Here is an 18215-nt window from a genome sequence, read left to right as displayed (position 1 = left end):
TATTGCAATTATTCACAAGTCTGTCCTTCCTAGTAGGTAATAAACTCCCTGAGGACAGTGTCCGTCCAGTCATCTATCACAACGCCTAGATACTCCTTGGCATATAGAAGATGCTCTCAGGTATTTGTTGACTGACTGACTGAACGTGACCTGATGTCTGTAAGGCTCTGAGGATCAGCAGGAGAATCAGTCTAGAACAAGCTCAATAAAGACCATCCACCATGCCAGCCCTGAGCTCCCCAAAGGTGGTTTAGAAGACAAAGAGACACTAGCTATGTTGAAATAACATTTAATGTTTGAAATTCAACAGTGCACACAATACAGGTTTTAGCAGTAAAATGAAAGTGTGTGTATGGTGTTTAATAAAACTGACATTACAAAACAAGACCATGTTAAGAAAAACCTTAAAAGAAGAAGTAAACATTTAGGTAAAAACCAAATAAACAACATGCTAAAGGATATGATGTAAAAATCCTAATAAATGTAGTTGCCTAAATCCAGACTTGAGACATTGAGATTTACTTTGCCACTTAAAAAAAAAAAAAAAAAAGCAGAATGCCCTTCATTTAAAATGCATTTTAAAACATATTTGCACATTGCTTTCCTGCCGGCAACTGCCGTATAATCAAGTATGTAAGAGCGCCAGCTGGGTTGCACTCTGATCGTTCAGAAGTGCACCCGGCGCTCCTGTTAAGCACACGCTTCGCCTCGGAAAGCAACAGCAAATCGCACAATACATGACTTTGCTACGTTAGACCTCCTCTGCGCCCACGCCCCACAGTGAACACGGTTGAAAACCACTTCAATTTAAGAGAGAATGAAAACAAACATCTCCAGCACCTTCTGGTTTCTGAGCACAGACAAGCTGGGCAGGATGGAAACACAGGGGGCCTGTAAGGCCAGCGCTGCGCTCTTCGGGAGACTTCCACTCAGACATACCTCCTGCCTGGACAGACCGGCTGACTTACGTGTTGGTCACTGTGAGAAAAGCGACCGACTTTCAAAATTTCCTCACATTTTGGCAGATGCCTCCCAGCTGTGAAGATTGGAGGTAATTTCTTCACACAGTCATTTCCTAGAACTTATCAAATAAAGGAGTAGGGCCACCGTGGTGGGGGGTTGTGGCGAGGCAAAGGGGGCCGCTCTGCCCCACCAACCTACTAAGGTTCAGTGGGTCCTTGGAAAGCAAGACAATAAAACTGTGTCTTATGCAAATAAAGCACTTGCTGGACTGAGGCTGCCTAAACGGTAATGCTTCCCTTAACACTTCTAAAGAAGTATGTAATTCCAGGACAAGCAGATTTCTCTAATGACAACCAGAGCACGCTTGGCAAAGTTAGATTTCATGCTCGCGGATGTCAAATGATAACAATACTTAGAAGAGCACCTAGGTCTTAGCAGGGTAAGAATCTAATCAGCACAGGAGGCATTTGCTAACGAGTTAAGTGGTTAAAACATCCAAAGTTCAACTACTACTTTTTCGTGAACTTCACTGAGAATGGGGATCTCTCCTGGATCTCATTTTATTGTTAAACTTCTCTTCTTTTTTCAAGTAAACCAATTCAAACCATTATAGCCTTATGTAAAAATATTAAAATCTTATATAAACCTTACCAATAGCCTGAGAAATGCAAAGACATTCACTAAGAGATTTGTGCAAAAATTGTTTCTCTCAGAGAGCAGGATAAATTGCAAGAATATAAACTAACCCCCGGAATAAAACTTTAGAAGGGCTTTGCTTCTATGTTCACTAAATGAACATGGGAGGTTTTATCTAAAATTTGCATATAGCTTTAAAATATATTTAATAAATTTAAATTCTACACAAATACTGACAATTGGTTTTATAAAATGTGAACTGGCACATTTGAGGAACTTTAGGACTTACTATGTAAGTTTCTATTACACATTAATAAAATTTCATAGTACATGTCTTTCTTGATTTATTTTTTTTTCATTGTACATTTCAAATACAATTATGCTTACTTCACACCATGTATTCACAACATCAATGCCCTTGGTTATTCCCACAACTTTCAAACCTTTAAGTTGTACCAAAATTAGAATTCATTAGATTTGATAGTGACAAGTGAGGAAATACAACTCCTTAAGGGTTGAATGGATAAGCCAGATATAAATGCTTAAGAAAACATTTACAAGTATTATATGGGTAATACAATTAATTACAAATTGCTTCCTGTTCATGAAAAACATCTCCTTTGAACTTGAAAATGATACACGAACAGGGCCTATATGCAAGTGTGCGTGTCTTCTGCAATTCTAACATTACTGGGTTACACAGATTCCGGCTAACACTGCACCACGGACAGGGCTGAGAATGTGCCGCATCTATAATGCCATCGATGAAAACAGACTCCATACCGAAGTTTGGATTTCCAATCTCTTATCCAATGTCAGTTCCTCTTTAGTTAGCAGAAGATGAAGCATCTGTCTTCCCCGTGGCTTCCTCACCGAAGAGTAGCTTTCGAAGTATATTTGCATAAAATGGTCCATATACTTGTTTGTTGAGATTCACAATGTTAGCATATTGACAACCTAGCGCTTCCAGCTCCGGCTGAATGACAGCAAGGCCTCCAGGCATGGGAGGCATGCATTTTTGAGGGCTTGGAAGACCAAGTAGGCTCTTCAAGTATAGCTGGATTCGTTTATCTGGGGGGGAAAAGATATCTTTATTTGTCCCATTATTAAAGCATGTAACTTTTAAAAAACGAGAATTATGGTAGGTGGGTTACAATAATATTCCCAATTCTTTACCCTCCCTGTATCCATGCCCTTTACAAGGTAGCTTTGCAGCCCTTCCCATCACAGGTTGGAGTCTGTTTTCCCAAGTCTTGAATTGGGGCTGGCCTTATGACTTCCTTTGGCCAATACAGAATGCAGTAGAAGTGCTGGTATGTTAGTTCCATGCAGAGGCGAGGCACGGTTCACATCTGCCCTCTCTACCTACGATATGAACAAACCTGGGCCTGATGAAGGACGGCGTGGAGGGAAGCTCAACTCTTCTATCTGAGGCCATCCTAGATCAACCTATAGCCCAACAACTCCCAAACACTCAAAAGAGCCCAGCCAAGATCAGCAGGGCTGCCTACCCAAGCCACAGCTGACCACAAATGCATGTTTGAGTCCAGCAAGACCAAAAGAACTACCCAGGTGCCCCAAAGACTTGTGAACAATACTAAATGTTTGCTATTTTTTTTAGCTATGGAGTCTGAGGGTGACTTGTTATGCAGCAATAGCTAACTGATTAAAAATGCAGGGCACTTTTGGGGTAGGGCAGGGAATCTTTTACAAAAACTCAATACTTAATACCTGTAATTTTAGTTATGTATACTACAGCTGAGTTTGTAAACTAGTACCACCAGTGTTGCCCACACAGTGTTTTTAAAAAATAAAACCACTTAAGATCAGCGGAATTCATATAGAAATACAAATTTCTGGTTCTCCTTGAAAAATCTAGAGATCTGGCAAACTTGGGAGCCCAAATTACCACATGGCAAGGGTGACCACCCATCCAGGTTTTCCCAGGACAGTTGAAGTTTACACCTGTTGTCTTGGTATAACTGAAAAAGAGCACTCTCAAAAGTGTCCCGGTTTGGACAATGAACTACATGTTCACCCCATAGGTGGCCAACAATCTAAAGGCACTGAGGAAGCACTGCCCCAACGGGCACTGCCATCTTCCTCACCCTTTCTGCCTCACTGCTTCAGCGCACCTGCACTTGGGACTACCTCACAAAAGCAAGCAAATGCATAAATCGGTCAGGCTGCAGAAGTATCAGACAAAGAGTGCTGGACAAACCAGACCTGCTACAGCTCATGCTGCTCCCAGGACTTTCTTTGGCCTTGGAAACAGAAATCTCACAAAGAAGGTGTACTAAGGAGAATAAATTCCATCAAATACAGACAACTATGACATTAATGAAACTCTTATTTCCGAACGCTTCTCCCAACAATCATACATCCCAGCCAGATCTGACCTAGGACTCAAAGTTCCCAATATCCCATGTCCATGTCTGAGCCTGAATTGCTTCCTCTTACTAGAATGTTCTTCCATCTCACCTCACCTCTGCCCCAAGTCAAAAGCATCCTTAATACCAGGCCTGAAGTTACCTCCTTCTGTGGCTTTCCCTAACATCTGTTGGACTAGCACATCATGTTATTGTTATTTGAGAATGTGTCTCTCTCCCCTTGCTTAGGTGAGCTCTCTGAGGGTGAGGGCTGCTCTTTTATTCTTTACATCTCTGGTGTGACATGTGGCAGGCACATCACAAACACTGACTGAATTGAAGTGAGAGTAGAATGAAAAGGTTTGTAAAGATCAATGCCAAACTGAAAACAATGGGAGTCAGGGAGGCATGGGGGCTGGGAAAGGCAGTCACAGATAACTTGGGCCTTGTCTATAATTTGTCAGTAAGAAGAAATGATTCGTGTATGTATCACCCGTACAATTGAAAATTACTTTTTAAAAATGCAGATGGCTATAAGCACGCAAACAATCTACACAGTAGGTAATCTACAAATAATATTTACCTGGCTTAGGTAAGCATTTGGAAAACAACTGGCGTGAAAGAAAACTTTTCTAATTAGGGTTTTGAAAGTCAAAGGACACAGTGGGAGCTGTAGTCGCGTTGTGAACAAACAGCACATTGCCTAGGGACAAACTGCGGGGACCACGGCAGGCATGGCGCACCTGGGAGGAAAACCCTGGCTAACGCTAGGCACGTCCTTTTATGTCCTCTAAGTGCCTAATTTAGTCTAACTCCTCTGTGGGAAGAAAATTAAGAATCGACGTGTACTGAATTTCCTGCTAGACTGGCCGCCTGACTCTCACGAGCCCAAGTCTATTTTCATCACAGTTATGGTCCAACAGCTTCACGCAAGATTGTTTAAAGGATAAAACTCTTTCAAAACTGTTATTATGCTGAGAAGTGGTTCTGTCTCCTCTGTGGGCGAGTCAGTTTTTAGGCCAAGACTAAAATGACAGAAGCATTTGTCCAGTTAGGAGCAGCCAAACCGAGTTCCCTGCCAAAGGCGTGCCCTTGGCTCCCAGAGCGGGAGGAGAGCCGCTCCAGTGAGTCATTCGCGTTGCTAGGCAACAGTGCTCTGAATGAGGTTAAAAATGCTTCAGTTTTCAAAAGAACAGGAAAGTTGGACCAGGAGAGAGGGCTGGGAGAAAGGTGCTTCACCGGGTTTTACGGGGCCCCGTCAGGGCAGGGGCACCTCCTGGCCCCCAGCTTCCCTCTCCCCTATGGCGCGGCAAGGGCTTCCCTCACCTAAAGCAAGGGCACAGAGGACACCTGGGCGCTCCGGCCACCCCGCCAGCAAGCAGGGGCTCCTCCTCCGACCAGGGCAGGTAGGAACACGAGCTCGGGACTCCGACAGGCTCAGTAAGGCTCCCGACTCGGCAACGGGCTAGCTGTGCGACCTTGGGGGAGGGTCTCTTAACCACTAAGTGTCTGCTGCAGTCACCCCTTCCACAAGTACTTATGGAATGTCATCTGTGGGCCCAGTGTGGTACAGGATACAGCATAACCCTCACTGGGGACAAGTCTGCCTGCACAGCCAGAGGTCCCCAGCCAAAGAGCTGACACCTGGGAGATGCTGCTCCGTGGAGGAAGAGGGGCAGACACTCTGCAGTCTCCGCCACACGCAGCTCGTCCCCCACTAGTGTGCAGGCCTCGTGAGGATTATGCAGCAGGGGGCTCAGCCACAGGTGACCATGGGCATGCTGCGCTTGTTACTGTGATCAACTGCCACCTCTCCGCAGCCTGCACACCAGACTGCTCTTTTCTGGGGGAGGGGCTGAAGCCTTGAGCTTTTAAGTGGCCTGTGTGGCCTAGATTTCCAGCATTCTGTGTCCCCAGGGGTAAGGATGAGAGGAACTATTTGAGAGCCTCAAATAAATAATAGCAAGTATTTATATTTTTAGGGAAGTCAATGTTGTAATTCAAAAACTTGCAGATTAGTCCCAGAATGTTAGTATATTCTAATTCTACACTCCCTTCTTCCTTCCAGCCTTTATTTCTTGCTCTCAATAGTAGACACCTGCTTTGTGCCCCACATCACTGCTCTTTTAACATAGCACCCGGTTTTGTTTGGGACAAACCATCTCTCCCCTATTCTCAGACCAGGTGTTAAGGTAAAGCTGACTTGCCCTGGGTCCAGGAACTGAGTACATGTCTTGGGCCCTAAGTTCCTTCCCTTCTGGCCACCAAGACTGATTCAAGAATGGGACATGACCTACAGTCAGGCCAACTGGAGCCAATGCCCTACGAGGGAAGCCGACTCCTTGTTTTAAACCTGGGAAGGTGCAGGCTTGAGCTGAAGTGGGCTCACTGTGCGGGAAGAGACGATCCGTGAGACGGCGAGTCCACAGGAAGCAGCACTGAGTGCTGGGAGTGGGGAAATTAGTGCTGGGACACAGTTTGAGCTCTCGCTGAGCTGTGCCTGCAGCCAGCCTCCCCCCTGGTCTTCTCAGTTACATGAGAAAATACATTCTCTTTTTGGTTACGCTAGTTTAGATTCTCAGTCACAGGTAACAGAAAATGTCCTAACTGATACATTCTCCATTTCCCCAACTTACCAACGCAGCTTGACACCTAGATATCCACTTTCTTAGCAAGTACAAGAAAAGCCCCCCACTATGCCTCCCAGTCCCACAGCCTTCTCGTTCTTTGTCCCCTTAAGCCTGACTGAGAAAGGGACTTTAGGGGGCTGAGGCTGGCCCATAGCAGGACTGATGCCTACTTTCTGTGAACATACTGTCAGCTGGTTTGGACTGTCATATGGACCTGGGATTTTAACATTGCTGGCAGCATTTTGTTATTTTCTTCATAAAAATCTATTGGTTGGACAGTAAGACAGAAGGCCCTGAAATACCCCTCACTCCACTATATATACACACAGAAGCAGCAGCACATCACAAATCCTTTAAAATATTAATACCTTCTTCATATTTTCAATATTTATTCTTAACCTGTTTAAGACTATATTTTGACTGACACCATCAGTCAAAACCAGCAAGTTAAAGCAAATTGGAATTGAGGAAGAAAACGAGAAAAATGTGAGGACCCACCAATCAAAGACCGAATAGGATTGTCCTCCTTTTCGATGCCTGAAAATTGACCTATGAGATTAGCTTGAACCTCAGCATTTAAAGTGGGTAAGCTTCTCTCCACCAGGGTCTTGTTAACCTCAGCACAAGTCTGAACACCAACAGAATTCAGGACTTCCTTCAAGTTAAAGGTCCTGCAAAACAGAAAACAAAATCCCATCAGGGAGAGTTTGAGTTTTTGTTCCTCAGTTTTACTGTTGTTGCTTTTTTAATATACCAACTTATTTAAAATATTTACCCATTTTTTCTTATACAGACAACAGTTACCTCTATTCCATGAACTTAGAAAATAATAACTCCTCCCAATCACCAACCCTTATTTGGAACAGATTTTTACATGCTTTAAACCACTCAGTTCTGTACATAGTGCTCATACAGACAAGCACAGGCAGAAAAATGTGGTCCCTGCATTTTCATGCAGGGCTATTAAAAAGGGTAAGAAAATACCTATTTTTAAAATAAACCCTTTGGTCTGAGTGGATTCATTCATAGATTTGGTTTTTTTCAGCTTGGAAAATGGGGTAAAATCAATTCCTTTATCCATGCCTGAGCAGTAAACGTATAACACCAATCAAAACAAGAAATGAAGAAATTTAGAGGTCAATATCATAAAGGCAAATTGCCTAAAACTCTTGACGTCTCATGACCCAAGGTAAGAAGCTCCTTCTCATTGCTACTTTCAAACAACTGATCAACAGTGCAAAGATAGAGTCCAGGAATTGTGAAAAGTATTTAGCGGTTGGTTATTTAATAGGGAAGGAAAAAGAGATAATTAGAAAGTGCATTTGTTGAGTCTACACTATTGGGGAATGATGATTGAAAGCTGCATCTCAGCATCCAGAAAGGGTCTTTAGGATAACTCTGTTTAAAATGGGAATTAAAGGGTGAGAGGCCCAATGACAGGAGGCAATGTAATGTAGCGGTTAAAGCATAAGCTATGGTCACACAGGCCTGGGTTCAAATTCCAGCTCAAATACTAAACTCACTATGTGACTGTACTAGCTCTTGGCAGATTGTCAGGCACATAGTCAATGCTGAGTAATAAGAAGGAAAAAAGAAAAAGACTGTTTATCATTATTGACATCATGAACAAGAAGCAGCAGTAAGTCCTTGGTGTTCTCCCTTGACCGGACTTGGTTATAAATCCACACCAGACCTGCCTTTGGGGTTCTACAACCCAAAGTTAGAATATTTATGGCAAAATTTTTACCTTCTGACTTTTACCCATTTTCCTCCTGCTTTTAATCACAAATTCTTAGGCTAAAGGAAAAATTAATTCTGGCATAAGCCATGGCTTCCTAGTCACAATAATGAAGGCAAAATTCTTGATGGTTTTCAAAATGCATCATCAAACCAAATATAAGACACATCAGGGTCTACTGAGTATTTAGAATCACTTGCGTTTTTATATTATGTTATTACCCCATCCATAATGAGGACAATTGAGAATTGACTGTAATCATTTCCTAACACATGTGTGGGTGTGGGTGTGGGTGTGGGTGGGATTAAACAAAATAATAAAACAACCAGATAGGAAGAACAACTATAAAGAGAATGATTTAACAACTAAATAGATATCAAAAGCTAACATTTATTGAGCACTTGCTATGTGCCAGACACCTGTGGACATGTTTCACACAGATCACCTTGAGTTCTCACAACACCAAGACAGGCACAAATATCACTCCCTTTTTGCAAGAGAGGAAGTGAGGCTCAGAGTGATTCAGGAACTTGTTCGAGGGAACGTATGTAAGTCAATACCAGAGCTGGGATTTAAAAATCTAGATTTAGATCCAAAGACCTGTCCTCTTAGTAGCCACTCTGTTACATGCTTTATATTAATACTTAAGTAGCATTGGTGTTTCAGTAAAGGTTTAAAAAGTTTCTAGAAAATGATTGTCCAGTGTGAGGAAAGGCTAAGATAAAACCAATTGCAAAAACAGAGGTTTCTTTTCATTATAGGTCTTGAGTGTGAAGTAAATGAGCGTGGCAGGTTAGCATAAGAATCAATAGAAAGGAAATACCGGGGGGAACACTTTGTAAAGTATACGATTGTCTAGCCACTATGCTGGACACCTAAAACCAATACAAAATAATATTGAAAGTAAACTGTAATTGAAAAATAAAACTAAAAACTAAAAAAAAAACCCAATGTATTTTTAGCTTTAATAATAATTTTAATATTTAAGATTGGGTTTGTTCAGAGATTATTCTCATAGAGCATGACTATGCCAATTACTCTCCAGAACATTTTATAATAGTTTTATAATATTAAAAAAGTATTCAGAACGATTAAAAAAATTAATACAACGGGCAGGGCCTTGAGTCAGGCCTTGGTTTGCCCTTTTCTTGATGTGCAGCCCAACGCAAATCCTTGGGCTTCAGTTCAGAGTGAGAACACTGGATTTTGTAACCACTTGGGCTCCTTTTGGCTCTTAATATTCTAGGACTTTATGATGTAATTTATGTGCTCTTTGTGTAATAGGAGGGAGTTTGGGAAAATAGGTGCATCTCCCTCCCTTCAGTGAGAGGAGTAGCGTACATGTCCCTGAAAACACCTAAAAGGGGAACCAACCAGCAGGAGGCGCTTAACCCACATAAGATCCATGGAAATATGCAGTCTTTGGCTAAGATTAGGAATTTTGTGACTTGGACAGGATTCCCAGCAGGATGACCTAAATGCAAAGTCTCAGTGGGATTCTAGTGTTCAATGAAGGTGTGACACTGGGAAACGGATTTCATGAAAACAAATCCTTCCATGAACTTGTGTAACATCCCTAAGGGAACAGAGAGGTCACTACTTCTAAAGATTTCATAGCACGTGGGATCAGTAAAGCCGGTAAACATTTCACTACAGAAAAACGATGGTGTCAGGACTACTTAATCTGGAAAGCCTCTTTGATGGGGCATTCTGAACACCGAGCTAGGTGGATTTCTGGTTCCTGTTTTTTTCCACGTCACTGTCAAAGGAGAGCTTTTGTACACACCCATCCTCAGTGGAAATGCTACACTCACCCTGGCACTTGTCATGGAAAAGACCTCTTGCTTCCGATGAAAGGACATCTAAGCCTCCAGAGATATTAAAAGAAATTCTAGAAAAAGGTGTGTGATAAGCCTCTCTAAACCACAGTTCTGAATATCACATCCAGATGCCCAAGGTTATTCACAGTCTCTGAAACACATGCAGAGCCTAACACGAGGCGGAGCAGATGAAAACACTTGGAACTTACTCTTTGCTCATGCCTTCGAGTAGAACAGCCGAAATCCTCTTCAGCCTGTCTGCAAGCTCAGGTAGGCCTTCGATAATAGCACCCAACATATTGTTGGTAATGAGGGACAGGCAGGCGATAATTTTCAATTGATTCAGCTTTTCTGTCAGTTCCTGGAGACGTGCTTCATCTGTTATCAGCGTCTAGCATATTTATTTAAAAATGGAGAAATAGAAAGGAACACTCAATACCATCAAAATGTACAATAAGCAATAGTATATCCGAACTCCCATTTTTTATCTGATTTCAGTAAAGTCATTACACTACAGGCAACACACATAGACCCTCTGATTCGCAGTTAGAATGTAAAAATGAAAATAATGGAAAACTTGAGGGAAGAAAAAAAAATCACTCACCTCTGGAAATTCTTTTTTCTGATAATCCCACTGCAACAGTTTCAAATAACTGTTATTTAGCACCAGGGTAGGGCTCAGGCTTGGCTTGGAGCTGGTTTCAGCCCCAGGAGTTAGAGCGGTCTCGGAAGCAGAAAGTAATTCTTCATTTACAGATTCTTTTATCCATTTTGTAGTTTTATCAAGAGCACCTACAAGTGAAAAGGCCACACATTTGTCCTACAACTGATGGATCCCTGCATTTGTGCATTCTTCAGGACAGATGCTGTGCTAGGTGCTGGGCACGAATGAAGACAGTCATACCCCTCAAAGAGTTTACAGTCCAGATGGGAAGACAGACACGTAAGCTAACGATTACAGCAGAAAATAAAGAATACTAGAGGCACAGTGGAAGTGGAGGGAGCAGAGGATGTCCAGAGCAGAGTCTAAGAGAAAGAGCTGTGACACTTGAAGACACACAGCAAACAGAAGAAAGGGCTGTCACCCCAGGCCAGGAAAACACCCCATACAAAGACCCCCAAAAGTGACAGAATATGGTTCATTCTGGACGGACCAGCAAATCTGTATTGTTGGTTCATAAAGAAGTAGGGGGAAGAGAGTGGCAGCAGATGGCACTGGCTGAGTAGACAGGCCAACTCACACACAACCTTGAGTTTTGTGCAGAGAAGGTATTTAGAATAAAGGCATTGATTATTAAACATTTCTGGGTCCTGGACCCCTCTAAGTGACTGATTAGAGCTATGTCTTTCCCAAAATGCATGTGCATTCTGATGTGCACACTTTATTTTACTTTAGACTCAGTACTAAGGTTTCCCACTAGAAACAAGTTGCTTTTTATACTACATTTCTTATAAAAGTAGTATTTGGTAGAACTTATAAGGCAGCAACTGCTAAAAAATGCAGGTGCATCTGAACACAGGTGCAGATTTTTTTTTTTTAAGCCAGAGAAAAAAATAAAGAATTGTTGCCCTGAAATTCTTGCTGAGACCTGGTACTTAAACAGGGGTAATTTATGAGTAGCTCTGTTTGCCACACTAAAGCTACAACACTCCCAGAATTTCACAATTTTGTTTCTCCTCAGTTGGCAAATTGTTCTTGGTTTTTCCAGTTCTGTTTATAAAGATGTAAAGGACTTTCAGTCTTACTTAAAAGATATCCAACAGAGAGAGTGTGTGCAGAAATCATCATGGATATAATTACAATGTGGCAGTAATAAGCATTTATATTGCACGGGTAATCATTTACAGCTGACACATTTAAAAGGCCATTTTGTTATTTCAAACAAAAGCAAGAGTACAGCATAGTGGTTCCCAATCCTGGTTGACTTTAGAATCATCTGGGAAGCTTTAAAAAGAAAAAAATGATCGTGGGCACAGCTCCTGGAGATTCTGATTTAATCAGTCTGAGATGGGGCTCAGGCATCTGTGTTCGAACACCCTGGGTGATCCTAATATGTAGCCAGAATCAAGTACAACTGGTAAAGCAGAAAGAGCAAGAGTTTAGACTGAAACACTGGGTTTCTCTAAGGGATCTGCTGAGATTTCACTTCACCAACTAGAACACTGACTGCTCTATGTGGCTCTAAAAGCAAGGTCAAATCCACGAGGCACTTGTACCCTAGGTCTTTCATGGGGACAGTAATAAGAGTCTCTCTATCCACTCATTAATTCAATGGTAACTGAGCACCTGCTACACACCAGGCACTGCACCAAGTGCTGGGGAATCACAGATGAGTAAATACAGTCCCTGCACTCAAGAAGCTCCTAGTCTACTCAGAGAGAGAAACACAAGAGCAGGCAATGGCTTTACAGGTGTGTTTACCTAAGAATTTCCCAGGAGCAGTGGAGACCCAAGAGCACTTAACCTGACTACTCCCCACCAATATGTGCTCCTGATTTCCTGCCAGGGAGGCTTGGCCTAACCCCACCCCCACCCCCATCGCCCAGAAACTCTCTCTGGTTCTCTAAATCCTAATCCTGTCAGTCCTTAGTGGCCCAACCCAAAGCCCTCTTCCTATAGGACGCCCATCTTGATTATATGGATCAATCTCGTCTCCCTTCTCAGGATGAATCTGAATTTTCAATTGGCTGTCATTTCTCTTAAACAGCTGAACTGAAAACCAGCTTCTCTATTTTTAAAAAATTGTCATTCAACATTTCATGTGCTTTCGTCTCATTTTCATCTCACTGGTGAGATCACTGAGAGTCCAAACTGCAACCTTTGTTTCTCCTTCCTTTGATTTAGCTCACAGCACAACCTGTAGGTGTGTGAAATGTTTGGCTTTGTCTTGGCAGGCCCACTTACTTTAGAAACCGATCAGATATTTTTCTAGTTGTATTTGTCACACAGTAGGTGCTTCTCAAAAAGCCTCTGCTCTCTATATGTGGCATGAGAGACTTGGTAGGCTTCTGATTTAATTCACCATCCCTGAAGGCAACCACGGGCTAAAGATTGGCTCAAACAGTCTCCTTTGAATTGACAACTGATTTGATCCTACATGTCTGCATTTATCTTTCCTTTTCCACTCTCATCCAGTAAAATGTTTACTAATATACACAGTGTATGCAAATCAAACTAAAACACACAGGGTGCTTTTCAAACTCTTTCAGAAAGCAGAGGAGGGAACACTTCCCAAATTCATTTTATGAGGCCAGCTTTGCCCTGACACCAAAATCAGGTAAAGACATTACGAGAAAATTACAGAGCAATATCTTTCATAAATACAGATGCAAAAATCATTAAGAAAGCATTAGCAAGGCAGATAAGATTAAGCTAATAGACAAGAACCAATGGGTGGGATAAACATCTCAGGACTGCAAGGTTGGTTTAATATTAGAAAAAAATCAATCACTGTAATTTACTAACATTAATACAATAAAGGGGTGGGGGTGCAGATCACTTTAGTATGTGCAGAAAAAACATGTGACCAAATATCTCTCAGTCTGCTAGAACTAGAAGAAAACATCCTCAACCCGAAAAAGAGCATCTATGAGAAGCTACAATTAACATCATACTTAATGGTCAAAAAATGAACATTCTTCCCCTAAAAAGGCAACAATCCACTCTCTCACAACTTCTATTTAACATTTTGATTGGAGGTCCTAGCCAGTGCAATATGGCAAGAAAAAGAAATAGAAGGTATAGAGATTTAAAAAAAGAAGTAAAACTGTCTTTGTTTACAGGCAACATGATTGTATATAGAGAAAAGCCTGCATGATACTCCAGAAAACTATTAGAATTAATAAGTTAATTTAGCAAGGTCTCAGGGTGCAGTCAATATTTAAAAACCAATTATATTTCTATATACTAGAAAATAAAAATTTTACAAAATATCAGTTATAATAGCATCCCTGTTGATTTCTAATATGGTATATAAGCATGAAATATGGAACCTACCTAAACATAATACGTGACCCCTAAAAAGGCAACAGTTCTACATCCTGAATTTGGGGAGTGGCCAGCCTCACTCTTGGCCTTTATAATTCTGAGCAGGCACCACTCACATAAACTGAGAATGGTGCAGATATTGGGCAAGGTTTCAGATGTCCCCCATTTTCAATATTCTGGAAAATATGCAGACCAAATACCCATTTTTCAGTTAGAAGAATATAGTTCTCTTACCAACGACATTTGCTCTTTTGTGCCTAGAGACACCTCACCTCCCTTCTTTTGGTACTGATTTTCTTTGAGAAACCATTTTCCCTTGCTCCATGCTTCCTTTTGTGACTGTCAATTAAGAGGCCCTTGACCAGGGGTTGGCCTGAATCACATGCCCATGAGACTCTTACCTGGGCCTCTAAACGGTGACTACAGCCTTCAAGGATGACCCATTTTGAGGTACACATAAACCATCCTGACTGCAGAGCCCAGGAGCTTTTTCTTGTTTTTTTTTTTTTCCTAACCGATTCCTGACACTCTCTTGTTTCTGGTCTTGCTCAGGGTAGGTATTTTAGCTTTTCTGTATTTTAGCTTTAGCTTCCATCCTTCCATTCACTTCCTTTTTTGCTAAATCAGCCAGAGTTGATTTCTGTTGGTTGCAATATAACCCAGCTCATATAAGACAAAACTGAATAATCAAAGAGAGTTGCCAAAGCAGCAGCTTGTTTAATCCTGGTGTAGCTATGGGAACCCTGGCTTCCAGTCCTAGCTCCACTACTTATTAGCTGTGTGATTTTGTCTTTAGGCAGGTCATGGCTGAGCATCAGTTTGCTCATCTCTAAAATGTTCCATAACTATATCCTGAATGCCTTGTATGCCAGGCAAAGACAACCATAATGCAGTACAATGTACTTTTAAAAAATATTTATGGCTCATAGAATTTTTGAAAGAATCACATGAGGTTCATGAGAACATTTTATCAAATGTAAAATATCTAAATAAATGAAACTTTTTTCTTTCTGAGTATTTTAAAAATTGCTTGTGGTATTGCCCCTTCAGGAGTAATTTGTTACTCTTTCTACAGGTGATTTAGTTTTTGGATTTAATGTGGTTATCTTTTTGATGCTTAATACATGCACCAATCATTGCCAAGGACTTCCTTGGGTATATTTTATTTTTATCCTATCCCATTCTTTTAAAAAAAATTTAAATATTTTTACTTAGATATAACTGACATACAATAAACTGCACACATTTAAAGTGTACAATTTGATAAGTTTTGATATATACAACCATCACCACACTTAAGATAATGAACATATCCATCACCCCCAAGAGATTCCTAGTGGTCTTTGTAATCATCCCCACTTCTCCCTCCCTCCTACCCCCAACCTCACCATCCCCAAACATACTGATCTACCTTCTGTGACTAGATATAAATTCACTTTGTCTACAGTTTTATAAAAATGAAATCATATTGTATGAACTTTTTTTTACAACATAGTGATATTTATGTAACTTAAGAAGTGATCACCCCAATAAATTTAGTATCCATATAACACCATATATACAGGGTGGGGGAAAAGTAGGTTTACAGTTGTGAGTATGTGAAACGCAGAGTTTATTCTTGTTTATTTGTTATTATATTATTTTCCATACAAACTGTAAACCTACTTTTGCCACATCCTGTGGTTATTACAATATTATTAACGCTATTCCCTATGCTATACTTTACATGCCTGTGACTATTCTGTAGCTACCAATTTGTACTTTATTTTTTCCCCCCTCACCTCAGGATATGTTTTTATTGATTTTAGAGAGAGGGGAAGGGAGAGAAAGAGAGAGTACATCTATCGGTTGCCTCTCATACACGCCCAGACTGGGGATCGAACCTGAAACCTAGGTATGTGCCCTGATGGGGAATCAAACTGGCAGCGTTTTAGTGTACAGAATAATGCTCCAACCAATTAGGCCACTCAGCCATGGCCTGATTTACACTTCTTAATTCCTCCCCCTTTTTCATCCATCCCCCTAACACCCCTCAAATCTGGCAATTGTCAAAATGTCCTCTGAATCTATGAGTTTGTTTCTATTTGTTCATTTATTTTGTTGCTTTTTAAAAATTCCACATATAAGTGAAATCTCTTGGGTGTATTTTAAACAAGGCAGATGCATATATAAAATATCTCAGTCAGCCAAGTAAAATCTGTTTTGTAGTTAATTCAGAAACTCAGAATACTTCTCTATATTAATTTTCCAATAATTATTTTATAAAAATCATGCACACAAAAATATCCAACATTTTTGTCTTTCTGTGTGATACTGTGAGGCTCTTATTTTGATATTAGGGCACAGTGGCCGACTTTTGGCAGTCAGGTAAGGATATAATTAACACCTGACATACACTTGACTTCTCTGGGAACATATTTGGAGCTGGGCAATAATGACCTATATATATGCACAGCAGGATTTATTCTATTCTTAAATCTCTGGAAATATCCAAGTCAATGTGAAAGGTGCAAATGAATTACAGGACACTAAACCTAGGTTTTAAGGAGAGAAACAAATCATTTGAGATTAACAAAACTCTAATCAACCCTATATTAAGGAATTTGCTAAGATTCCAAGCTATCTTTATTCAAAACATGGAGACATTTGCACATATTCCTGCATAGTTTCAATTTTGCTGGATCCTTCTCTTTAGCTCTAGATGCTCTAGAATCCCAGGTCAGGCCCCTTCAGTGCCTACACTCATTCCCTAGGTCATCTCATCCAGTGTAATATTGTGGATAAGAGCATGGGCCATGGAGCCAGACTGCCTGGGTGAGTCCCAGCTCTAAAATGTACAAGTTGTATTATGGAGGCAAGTGGTTTAACCTCTCTATACCTCGGTTTCCTCATCCATAAAATGGGGAGTGAGTTCCTAAAGTTATTATAAAGATTAAATTAGTCAGTACAGGTAAAGAACTTAGAATGTGGTAAGCATTTTATACATGTTATCTAGTTCCGTGGCTTCATCTACCATAAATACACTGATGATTTCCAAATGTATATCCCCATTCTCCAATGCTCTAGTCCCACATTGAAAGGCCTACCTGACATCTCAATGTTGATGTCAAACAAGACCTCAGAGATCATATATCTAAAACTGAACTTGATTCCATAGCTTCTCCTAACCTCCTTTCCCCCCATCTCCCCCATCTCCCTAACAGGCATCACTATTCATCCAGTTGCTCAGGTGACAACCTCAACTCCTCTTTTTTCCCTCATCCAACTTTCAGAAAATCTTGTTACTCTACTTCCAAAATACACCCAGAACATGACCTCTTCTTACCACTTCCACCACGACCACCTGACCAAGCCACCATCATTTCTTGCCCCAGCAACTACAATACCACCTAACTGGTACCCTGGCTTCCCTCTTTGCTCCCATATAATCTATTCTCTACCCAAGAGCCAAAGTATTCTTTAAAAATGAAAATCAGATGTTGCTCCCCTGCTCAAAACTCTCCAAGGACTTCCCATCATCCTTGGCATGAAATCGAAATTCCTCTCATTTCCTGACAAGGCTCTATATGCAGGGTCTACCTCTTGGCCTCATCTCTAAGCTCTCTCTCCTTGCCTGCTCTAGGCCAGCCACACTGTCTGCCTGTGTGTGTCCAACCTCACAAACAAGTTTCTGCTTCAGGACCTTTGTGTTTGCAGCTGCTCTGGCTGGAACGTTCTTCCCTCACATCTTTACATCCCCCTTCCTCACTCCTTTGCAAACTCTGTTGACATGTCACTTGTGAGAGAGGCCTTCCCAGTCCACCTCATCTAAAAAAAAAAACACTCCCCACCCTCACTCTTGCACCATTCCCTCTGCCCCTTTATCCTATTTTCCTTCACAGCACTTAACAACACAGTTGATAATATAAGTTTGTCTACTAGAATGTCAGCTCCTTGGGGCTCACAGCTGTATTCTGTTTTGTTCACTGCAGTATCCACAGCACCCAGGCAGTGTCTGGGACACAGCAGGTGCTCAATAAATATTGTTTCTCATGTGTAAAGAAATGAATAGTGCTTAGCACAGTTCCTGGG

At 41.2% G+C, this 18215-nt stretch overlaps 1 protein-coding gene across 2 annotated transcripts in view; it reads right to left on the bottom strand.

The window, feature by feature from the left end:
- Nucleotides 1-273: 273 nt before the first annotated feature.
- TCP11L2 (t-complex 11 like 2) overlaps nt 274-18215 on the bottom strand; it is a 34714-nt gene continuing 16772 nt past the window's right edge. For both annotated transcript variants that reach the window (XM_016223234.2, XM_016223236.2), the window contains exons 7-10: nt 10761-10948; nt 10366-10547; nt 7097-7269; nt 274-2670 (exon numbers count right to left, since the gene is read on the bottom strand). In XM_016223234.2, the coding sequence (XP_016078720.2) occupies nt 2426-2670; nt 7097-7269; nt 10366-10547; nt 10761-10948 (788 nt within the window). In that variant the 3' untranslated portion in view covers nt 274-2425. The remainder of the gene's footprint in view (nt 2671-7096; nt 7270-10365; nt 10548-10760; nt 10949-18215) is intronic.

This window comes from Miniopterus natalensis, chromosome 2 (assembly GCF_054644295.1).
Source record: "Miniopterus natalensis isolate mMinNat1 chromosome 2, mMinNat1.hap1, whole genome shotgun sequence".
Lineage (NCBI taxonomy): Eukaryota > Metazoa > Chordata > Mammalia > Chiroptera > Miniopteridae > Miniopterus > Miniopterus natalensis.
This window is presented reverse-complemented; position numbering and strand designations above follow the sequence as displayed.